Consider the following 11,108-nt stretch of genomic DNA (forward strand, 5'->3'; position numbering starts at 1 on the left):
CTGAGGTAAGGAGATACAATCTCCATTCCCATATCAGTGCCTAAGCCCCACACGAGAGCAAGTAAGTCAGAATCTCTGGGAGTAGAACCAGTACATCTGCTTCCAAAAAAAAAAAAAAAAAAATCCTTAGGAAAAAGAATGAGCTATTAAGCCATCCAAACCATGGGGTGAATCTTAAACGCATGTTGCTGAGTGAGAGAAGCCAGTTTGAAAAGGCTCCGTCCTGTGTGACTGCATCCTGTATGACTGCATCCTATATGACATTTTAGAAAAGGCGCAACTATAGAGTTGCTGAACAGATCCGTGGTTGCCAAGGCTTTAGGGAAGGAGCATGGTTGGATAGGTGAAGCACAGGAAATTTAGAGTGGTGAAACTCTTCCATGTGATACGGTAATGGTGGATACATAACAACTATACATTTGTCAAAATCCATAGAAAGTGTGAACCTTAAATTTATGAAAATTTAAAAAATAATTTAGGAAGTCAGAGAATCCAAGGATAGAATTCAGATCATGCCAAAAGAATCTAACCATATTAAAAATGTGTGAAATAACCTCATTGAAAGGGGTGGGAAAAAAGGTGCTGATCTAAGTAACTTTGAAATGAATGGAGATCATAAGACTAAAAACAAAAAAAACTGTGTCATAAGCACTGTACTTGATAAAGTTGTTGCTGACAAGGCTATGGGTTAACAATTTTGATACCACCATACATGTATTCTGTAATTGTAATTGTTTAGCTTAATATAGATATACATGGATACATATAGAAATATTTACAGATATGTATGTGTGTGTGTGTGTATCTGTGTGTGTGTGTATGTGTGTTAGTATGTACAGATGAATTCCTTGCTCTGTCAGCTAAGAGGTCCTAGGGGCAATGACACCCCAGCAACAATGAACATACATAGTGTCCAGATCTTGTTTTCTAATATCATTTTACAATAAAAGGAACTGGGGCTCTTTGAAGAAATGGCTGATTATAGGTCTGAGCGAAGAATACACACTATAAACCTGGAGCGTCTCATAGTGACCAAAAGCAAGAAAATGCTAAAAACAAAACAAAAGAACTCCACAGTGATTGGGGATATATCAAAGAGACACAGGGGCCAACTGAAAGAGCTTCCAATGACCAAAGCTGGAATTTGAGCAACAAAATAGTAATAGTAGTAGTACTGGATTATAACCCAAAGCATAAAATAAATATCCATGAGTCCACATTGATATCAATAAATGACTGAATAAATAAATAAGTGGAAGAGAATAGTCAAATCTGTGCAGAAGAATTCCACATAATTTATATAAATTCTCCTCCCTTGAAGAGGTTGTGGTGATTAAATTTTAGAGTCAATTTGCCTACGCTATGATACCCATTTGTTTGGTAAAATCACTAGTCTAGATGTTGATGCAAAGATATTTTGCAGATATGATTAATATCTGTAATCAATTGACTCTGCGTGAAGGAGATTGCCCTTAATATTGTACATAGACCTCAGCCAATCAGTCAAAGGCCTTAAAAGCAAAAACTGAGGCTTCCTAGAGAAAAAGGAATTCTGCCTCAAGACTGCAACATCAGTCTTGCCAGAGTTTCCAACCTGCTGGCCTGCCAACCTGCCCTGCAAATTTCTGACTTGCCCACAAATGTGTGGGCCAATTCCTTAAAATCAATCTAATCATAATATAGGGAAACTAGGTATGTGGTATATAGCCAATCTCTGTACTGTTTTTGTGTCTTTTCTTTAAATCTAAAACTATTATAAAATAATTTTCTTTGAAAAAAAAAGCTTCTTAGGGATTCTAATATGCTGCCAATGTTGAGAACCACTCCTTATCCACAGTACGGGAAGATGCAGATATCCCAAGGTGAAGTTCTAAATGCATTGCCTTCCAATGGTGATTACTCAGCGTGCACCCAATAAAAACATGGGGATTTAAATGACAGAGAGATGCCTAGGTTTACTCCAGAGATCTGAGTCAGAATCTCCAGGACAATAAAGGGAAGGGCCAATCTATGGATTAAACTCAAAGGCTTCCTCTGAAGCTTCCTCTTAACTCCAGCCCTGGATAAAAACGATTCCTGTGAAAGGATTCCTCAATGTGGAGCTTAGATGAGAGGTTATAACTGGCCATGTGCTTTGGGTCCATCTGGAATTCAATAGGTTTTTGCCTGGAAACCTTAACCCCGCTGTAGCACTCTTCTTACAGGAAACGATGTTTCACATTCTAAACCATCTTAGAAGCAGTGGAGATTCTTTTTTTTTTTTTGAGACGGAGTGTTGCTCTGCCACCCAGGTTAGAGTGCAGTGGTACAATCTCGGCTTACTGCAACCTCCGCCTCCCGGGTTCAACCAATTCTCCTGACTCAGCCTCCCGAGTAGCTGGGATTACAGGTGCCCACCACCGCACCTGGCTAATTTTTTTGTATTTTTAGTAGAGACAGGGTTTCACCCTGTTGGCCAGGCTGGTCTCGAACTCCTGACCTTGTGATCTACCTGCCTCAGCCTCCCAAAGTGCTGGGATTACAGGCGTGGGCCACCATGCCTGGCCACAGGGGAGATTCTATGTGCCAAGGGCTGCCTGTCCCAGTGCCTGGCAGTGGCTTCCTGCATTCAGAGAATGGCATGCGCTCTCCTTTCTGACTATGCTCTGTCCATTTCCTCTGATAGTTCTACAGTGTCAGCGGGTTGCCTACAAGGAGCTTATCAGACAATATCTGTGCAGTCTGTGGGCAGAAGATCATTGTGGAGCTTGATGAAGAAGGGCTCATTGAGAACACCTACCAGCTTTCCTGTAATCATGTGTATCCTTTTCAAAGGAAATCGTTTGGCCTTCATCAAGCCTCCTTCTTTCCTCCTTCTCTTCCTCCTGTCCCCATCTCTTCCATCTTGCTTACCTTCCATGCCCAAACCCCAATCCTTTATCTTCCAGCCTGGTCTTTCTTTTTGGGTCTTTCTGTTTGTCCCTGCTGAATAATGAACTGCCAATTAAGGTGAACCTCTTCCTCCTCCAGTGATTTCCTTTTTAAAGAGGACTCTTAATGCCACATAGACAGGAAGGCAGTATCTGAGCAGGGTGCTAGCAGGGGAAATTGGTTGAAGTCATAAGCAGGCAGATAGCCAAGAAAGATCAGGGAAAGAAGGGGTTTGGAGGTGAGAAAAAGAGTGAAATATCAGGTGCAGGGGGAATCTTAAGACTATCCAAGTGGAGCCCCAGGTCTGAATCTTAGCAGACCAAGAAATACAAAGAGTGCTTTGCCTAGAAATAATCCTAGGAACCTACCTGTGGCAACAGTAGTCTTGGGGACAGCCAAGGGAGGAAACCAAGCCTTCTTCTCAGCTTCAGTCTTTAGAAGAAGATACAGCCACAGGCAGCAAGACACCTTGAATTACAAAAGCAGGGACCAAAATTTGGACATTTGTTCTTGGACCACTGGGCTCCTTTACCAGTGGGTTCTATCCCAAATAGCTATCCATTGGCTGAGGGATCTTCATGTGATAGGAACCAGATGGCCTGGGCTTGGAAACCAGCATTCTATGTGGACTCCAGTAACCATTAAGGAAAACCCCAATGTGCTGAAAAATGCTGGCATCGAGACCCCTGAACAAATCTACCTGTGTTGCCTGAACATGTATGGATATACTTTTGCTGTGGATACCAAAGTTAGGCTTAGGTTGGCCAATCACCAGTATTTTAATTCTTCCTAAATACAAAAAAGGGCATCATTTATCTTTATTTTATACTACAGTATCAATTTAATAATGTCCTCACTATGTACCCAGTTAGTTCAAAGCTCTGGCATTATGAGATGGTTAAACCATCTGTCTTTTGCCTAAATCCCACTTAATTATTCACTCATACTTCGGTGTCTGGTACCTGTGATTCAATTCTGTTTAATCTGGACAGTTTCCACTTATTCAATCCTGAGAGTAAAACCTGGACCAAATGCATCTCAAAAGTAATAGGAGCCTTTACTCCAACACATAAGACTTAAAATCTTAAGGGAAGAAACACAAAGATACCCCTTTGTGGATTTCTGTAGTGTTTTTTTCAGGGTGATACCTTTCCCAAAAAACTCATTCTTTGTAGCAATTGTCCAAGTCTGGCCCTAGTTTTAAATATGATTTATTTTTCAAATGTTGGAACAGAGCCCCTTCTGCCATTTGCAAATGGAAATATTTTCTCTCTCCACCTTTAAAAGCCCTTAGGGATTGTTGCACATGTGGGCATATATAATCTAAAATGTAGTCACCTTTAAATTTGCTTTTCAGGGAGTATTATTAATGGCCCATTTTAGCATGAGTCATATTAGTGAGAAATGGGCAAATATGAGTCATATTAACAAGGATGGGTTATCTGAGTCTTGCTCTGCAGCAGTTCTGCCAGTGTGGAGGTTTTTCAGCATTGAGATTTTGAAAATGAAAAAGAACATTAGAGAGAATGTGGACATTTCAGTGCTGGCTCAATGGCTCCTGAATTCTGTACCTCTGTGGAAGATGGAGCTGTATTCCAGCCCTTTTGAATGAAAGGCTGTTTGAGTTTTGGTTCAAAATCTTTGTTATAATACACCACTTTATTTTAAAGCATATTGCAAAAATGACCCCAATCCCAAGAACAAAATAATGGAAACTCCTGGTTACACTGGAATTTAATACTGAGGAGTTATATACATGGCCTTGACTTGCTACACCTCCAAGCTCCTCCATTTGTTAGGGAGGGAACTTCTACATCGTTGCTGTTCACCTGGGTGTGTAGCAGGCCAGTCAGATCATGTGATCTTGGCCCAGAAAGTCACATTGGGAGCAACGATTGTAGAAATAAACAAATCGATAGGATGGATTTCATTATAGTTCATTTTGCCCAAATCCATAGTATCAGGGAACATGGAAATATATATTCCCAAAAATAATCAGTTTTGAAGGAGTCATTCAAATGTTCATTCAATAAATATGTCTTAGGCATGGCTTAAGGTGCTGAGGACACTGAAATGAATGAGACATAGTCCTACAGGTAACACATGGTCTAGGAGAAACATGTAAGTACCAAAAGTCGTGCCACACTAGAGTAAGTCCCTGGTGCTATGAGAACACTTGGGGTCACTCTCAATTTTGGGGACAAAGGGTCAGACTTTCTGGACCAGGAGATGTATACAAATGGATCTGTAAATGCCTAGAGTTTGAGAAGTTAAGTTTAGTAGGTATATATTCTATTACAAATAATTGGCTCCTTATTAGTACTTTTAAAAGTCAAGAAAAAAATTCTGAAGTTAATAGAAATATTTGTAACTTTATGACCACAAATACTTTTAACTTGTCTAACTGTCTAAGACAAGTCTAATTACATGAAGCTAATGAATAATGCACAAAAAGTAGAACGGAGAAATGCTTCAGTAAATGCATGAGAAATGCACAATAACAGGTGGGGAAATATAACAATACACTTATGGAAGACATCACTGTAAAGGGAAAAAAAAAAAAGGACTCACATTCTTTATCTAATCTAATTCTTCCCAGAATCAAGTGAGGCAAGAAGGCCAAGAAGCCAAGTAAATTCCTCAGGGTCATAAAGCGAATGCAGCTGTGACTCCAAGCTCAGTCATTGTCAGGTCCCTTACAGAACCTCCCGAAAAAAGCGATGTGCCTCATTAAGTCTTGACTCCACCACTGGACCCCGAAGATGGGACCATTTCATACCATCATGAACCAGACATTGCCTTTTCATATCTAGAAGCCTCCCTAACAAGATGCTTCAGCTTTCATGAATTCTGCATCCGAGGTTGGTGTATCGTTGGGAAAAAGCAGACTTGCCCTTACTGCAAAGAGAAGGTTGATTTGAAGAGGATGATCAGTAATCCATATCCTTTAAAACAAAAACGTTATAAGAGATTATCTTGAATGTTTCTGGGGATATATTCTTCAAAGAAAACTTTCAGTATTTTTGTATAGTTCCAGCAGAAAATTTTGTTTTCCCTAACCATCTATTTCAAAATGATTTATGGTCTCTTTTCTCCTCTGTGCCTATATTACTATTCTGGTTAGAAAATTAAATGCCAGAAAACATTCCACTCTTTATGTTCTGTATTTTCCACATTAAGGGCTGTAGTGGAAATGTGATGAGACATTGCATCACATTTGATGGATGAATAAATGGGTGAATTGGATGGGTGCGTGGATAGGTGCATAAATAGCAAAATTGGAATTGAAATTTTAAAAGCTGAAATGTGAACTAGAGTACAGAAAACTATTTTTTAAATATGTTAGGGTGTACCAAATTTTATTATTCCCAGAAATGAGTAGTTATTTCCCCATCTGGATTTTGGCTTTTTAAATTCCATGCCATGCATCATCTCTTCTTAGGCCAAACACTAGTGATAACAATATTGAAAAGAAATAAAGATCTACAGAGTTGGTCAGCTTCTGGCAGCAGCTGAGATTTGTATAGACATCAGAAATGCGCAACAGAATAAAGTCAAGTCACATTAAGGTCGCAGGAAGGTAATGACCCCCACCTGGCGCTAACTAGAAAGACTTAGTCTTCAACCTCACTATCTCAAGACCATAGTGTATCTTGTTCAGGAAGCGGTGTGGGAATGGAATTAAAACATCTCCTCCCTTAAGTAGAAGAGCCCTGAGAGGTTGGCATCAACCTGCCAAGTACTATCTCTTCTCTAAGAGACAGTCTTTCTGTACTTTCTAAGTAACAGTCAGCTAAATTTTACTATGCTAAAGGAATCACTTTCCTTGCTCTCTGCTCCCCTGTTCCTCACCAACCCTACACATATGGTTTAACAGTGGCTACTGGCAGCAATGCCCTCATCTCTGGGCACTGCAGATCAGGGAGGGATTCAAGGAGGGCATCAGAGAAGGAGGCAGCATCAGTGGATCTTTGGGTCTCAAGGCCCATACCATTGCAAGAGACCACCCTCTGCAGTGCCCACTCTATCCACAGACCTGGCGTTTCTCGGTGAGAAAGTGCCACTCAAGCACAACTCAAGGCTAAAGGTGTGTGATGATCCTTCCACCTTCCTGTTCATCCACTGTCCTGGAATTCGTCTTCTAAAATGAGGATACCAAATCCAGAACAGTTTTTGGTTATTAACTTATAAAACCTCAGCGCATAAATCTTTGTTATAAAATTGATAATATGATCATAAATGTCACCTCAAATGATACTTTAACAAAGGGTAATTCATTTCTTTATGTAGTCTTGAGAAAGTAAACTTGAACAAAGCATGTACTACTCTTTTATTGAAACTCAATGTAAGAAAAAACTACATGTGAAAAAGCTGTCATTTTGTTTGTAAAATTGTTGTCAGGGACACTATGCATTCATTAAGCTCCCTAGCACAGTTTATCAAAGACAGCAGAAAAAGGTCTTTCTTATCTGATGAACCAGTGTTACTCTTTGTAATATACAGTGGGTTCATTCTGGTGTATGACTACGGGAAAGCCTAGAGCTGTTTTTGCTCATTTAGAGCAGCTTCCACAGTCCTTGGTTTTCCAATACAGTCATTCCCTTCTTCTTCTTTCTTTTAGCATATACCCTTGCCGTTGATTCTTGTTTTCTAGTTTGGGATTTTATTGTAAAGAGCTTCAATTTATTTTCAGAAATTGGGTGTGGTGTAACAATGATAACGATAATGCTATAAAACTCATATAAGGGGCTTTTAATTGAGCACATTGAATTAACAAGAAAGGAAATACCCATTCATTACATTGGTTATTTTATTTGCAAATGACATTTATGAATATTTATGAATATTTCTGCTACTTGGCTGTATCCAGAACAACCTCCTTAACTGAGATTTAGCTGGGAGCGCACACATTTTCTCTATGGACAAATCCTGGATTGGCTTCGTTATTTGGTGGCCTGGCAACCTGTGGTGATAGGAATAGTTCAAGGCATTAACTATTCACTAGGGCTGGAATAGTACAGCAGACCCCAGAAGAAATGTACTGCATGGTTGAAATCCTTGGTCCTACATTTAATATTAATTTTTTAAATTTTAGAGATGATCCCAAATGTTTAGAAAACTAAGTAAACTTTGTTGTCAAGTAATTTGTCTATGTGGAAAGAATTTAAAGAGAAGCTGAACAATGGAATAAACAAATAAAGCATGTTTTTTCATATTTCCAATTACAGCTGTTTCTTAACTCATGCATATGTCACATTTGTTACACTGCACTGTGGACATTCTACTTCCAGTTTGACTGATAACAATATCTGTAAAGTGTTTCAGAGGTTTGCAAAGTACTTCTCATATACAACATTGAGCCGTAGCTAATACTTTCTCATCAGTTCAATATCTTTAAAGTAGGTGGAGTTGTTAAGTAATCTGTGGTTACTTAACAGAACATTGTGCTCGTCTTCTGCACCATGTGCTTGTTACCATGTGGCAGCTTCTGCACCACAGAGCTCTTCTGTAGAAAGTGGATTACTCCCAAAGCCTCTGGCAGCAGGGGCCACACCTTCTCAATGGGCCACAGGTACTTTGGGTTTCCTGGAGCTGCCAAAAGTGCTCAAGCCCATGCAACAGCTGTACTAAAGAAGAAGAATCACTTTTCTTTTGTTCCACTGTGCGTGTGCGTGTGCATGTGCGTGCACACACGCAGCTGCACAGTCATTCCATTGTGGCACTCTGCTTTTATTTTCTTCGTAGCACTTACCAATTCCTGAAATCCTATCATAAATTTATTGTCTTCTCCTCCATAAAGACAAGGAATTTTATCTGTTTTGTTCCCTACCATATCCCCTGCACTTTGAGCACTGCCTAGCACATAATAGGCACTCAAAAAATATTTGTTGAAAGAGTAAATTAATCTGGCAAAAGGGAACAAAATTAACTGAATGGAGAAGACCAGTCAGAAAGAATTAACCCATGAACGGTATGTTAGATTCTCAAAATTAATTTGTTTTAAATTACTGGTTATTTTTTAAACAGCCAACACTGTATACGTTAACACCAGACATCTACACTGCAATACTTGAAGCCATTACGCTTGCATGAAGTAGAAAGGAAATACAATGATTATTTTCCTTGTTCAGATATTGGCACTGTACTCAATGCTATTCAAAGGTCCATCATTAAGATAACTCACACTACAATTTCTAACTGTTGAGAACTTTCCTCTTTCAAACTGCCCAATGCTTCCATATTATTGAAATAGGTCAGGGTCTATGGTCACATTGTCTAAGGTGTTATTTGAACTTATTGTGTCATAACTGAGAAAATTAAGGAGCATGGACGCAAAGGGTGAGGTTGGAGCAAAAGTGTAATAAGTGAAAGAAGAAAGCTCTCCACTGTGGAGAGGAGACCCCAAGTGGGGTGCTGTTTTACAGTCGAATGTAAAAGCTTTCATATAAGAAACTCCTCTCATCTCTGTAGCTGTTTGAGTAACTTCTCTTATTTGAAAACCTGTCTTCACAACTCCACCTGTCTATACAGCTGTGAGATGTCTCCAGGTAAGCACAAAGCATAGCTTTTTTTCTCGTTTGAATAATTGTGGATTTGTTTTAGGTAAGCCCCCAGTTTGCAGTGCAATCTCCCATGGAGCCCCCCCTTGTTCATGTCTGAAACATTTTCCTAGGAGCCTGCTAATCACACAAAGAACAAAAGGCTTCTATGCATTTTGTTCTGGACCTTGCCTGCTTATCTGTGCAGGTACAGTCTGAGTTTTCCCTAGGCTGCTCTATTTTTGCCTGTAGCTATGATTTTTCAGGCAGGCTGCTTCTCTGAAGACTAGCCTTAGCTGTCTACACAACTGATTTTTTATGTTCTCCTCTCTCATTATGATTGATTCAGCATCCAGATTATAGAATTCTTAATTACTTCTCTGCTCTGAAAACGTTCCAGTAATTCAATACTTATTATATAGTAGGCATGTCCAAGGCGTAGGAAGATAAAACAAGATTCTTGAGCTTGTAGTCTATTGACAAATAAAAGACTTCACATTTGGATAAAGCACTAACAAAAAATTAGTTTTTCTTCTGTTAAACAAAAAAAGAACCCTTAAACTGATCTCTAATTTAGTTCCCACTTATCTTTTATGGATAGCTGCAATGGTAGCTTTTAGAACCATTTAGAACTCTTGGCAAATAAGCCAGTATTTATCTGAATAGAATTCACAATGACCTTCAGAGTTCAGAAATGTCAGATAATCACTAAACAGCCTCAGAAAAAAAAAATGAAGATTCCATTTTCTTTATAAAGTATTTACAATCTAATCCCAATTTTGTAAAGTAGTGTGTATATATACACTGAAAAAAGATTGGAGAGTATTATGGCTAATACTAGGTGTCAACTTGATTGGATTGAAGGATGCCTGGATAGCTGGTATTGTTTCTGATGTGTCTGTGAGGGTGTTGCCAGAGGAGATTAACATTTGAGTCAGTGGACTGGGAGAGGAAGACCCACCTTTAATGTGAATAGGCACCACATCACCTTAGGTGATCCTCCCACCTCAGCCTCCCAAAGTGCTGGGATTACAGGCGTGAGACACCATGCCCGTCCTAAAGATTATTTTTTAAAGATTACTTTAAATCTATCAATTAACTATGAAGCTATTTCAGTTGCTATTTTAAGTTCTTGAAATTAAATATAGACCAAGTCAATGTTAAATCTACCTTGTTCTCATAATTAACATGGTGTTTAATGTAGGAAACAGAGAAGTAAAGCAGAAAGTCCATTGCTGTGTTTGGTGTCTGTGGAATCTCCTCAAGTTTCCTTCTTCTAAACTTTTTTTTTTTTTTTTTTTTTTTTGAGACAGTGTCTTGCTCTTCACCCAGGCTGGAGTGCAGTGGTGCAATCACAGCTCACTGTAGCCTGGACCTCCTGGACTCAGGTGATTCTCCCAACTCAGCCTCCCGAGTAGCTAGGACCAGAGGCACATGCCACCATGCCCTGCTAATATTTTGTATTTTTTGGTAGAGACAGGGTTTTGCCATGTTGCCCAGGCTGGTCTCTGACTCCTGGGCTCAAGCAATCCTCCTGCCTTAGCCTCCCAAAGTGCTGGGATTACACTGGGCCTGATTTTTTTTTAGGCTGGCTACCGTTTCCTCCATAACACTCTTCTGGGAGGTTGCGTGAAACAGAAGCAGCCCTGTGTGAGTTCC

At 39.5% G+C, this 11,108-nt stretch overlaps 1 protein-coding gene across 1 annotated transcript in view; it reads left to right on the forward strand.

The window, feature by feature from the left end:
- The window catches only part of RNF175 (ring finger protein 175), a 50,753-nt gene extending 42,623 nt beyond the window's left edge, over positions 1-8,130 (forward strand). Inside the window, exons 7-9 of the mRNA XM_023227889.1 lie at positions 2,666-2,799; positions 5,749-5,850; positions 7,806-8,130. Of these exons, the coding sequence (XP_023083657.1) occupies positions 2,666-2,799; positions 5,749-5,850; positions 7,806-7,926 (357 nt within the window). The 3' untranslated portion in view covers positions 7,927-8,130. The remainder of the gene's footprint in view (positions 1-2,665; positions 2,800-5,748; positions 5,851-7,805) is intronic.
- The last annotated feature ends 2,978 nt before the right edge of the window (positions 8,131-11,108 follow it).

The sequence above is a fragment of the Piliocolobus tephrosceles genome, chromosome 3 (genome assembly GCF_002776525.5).
Source record: "Piliocolobus tephrosceles isolate RC106 chromosome 3, ASM277652v3, whole genome shotgun sequence".
NCBI lineage: Eukaryota > Metazoa > Chordata > Mammalia > Primates > Cercopithecidae > Piliocolobus > Piliocolobus tephrosceles.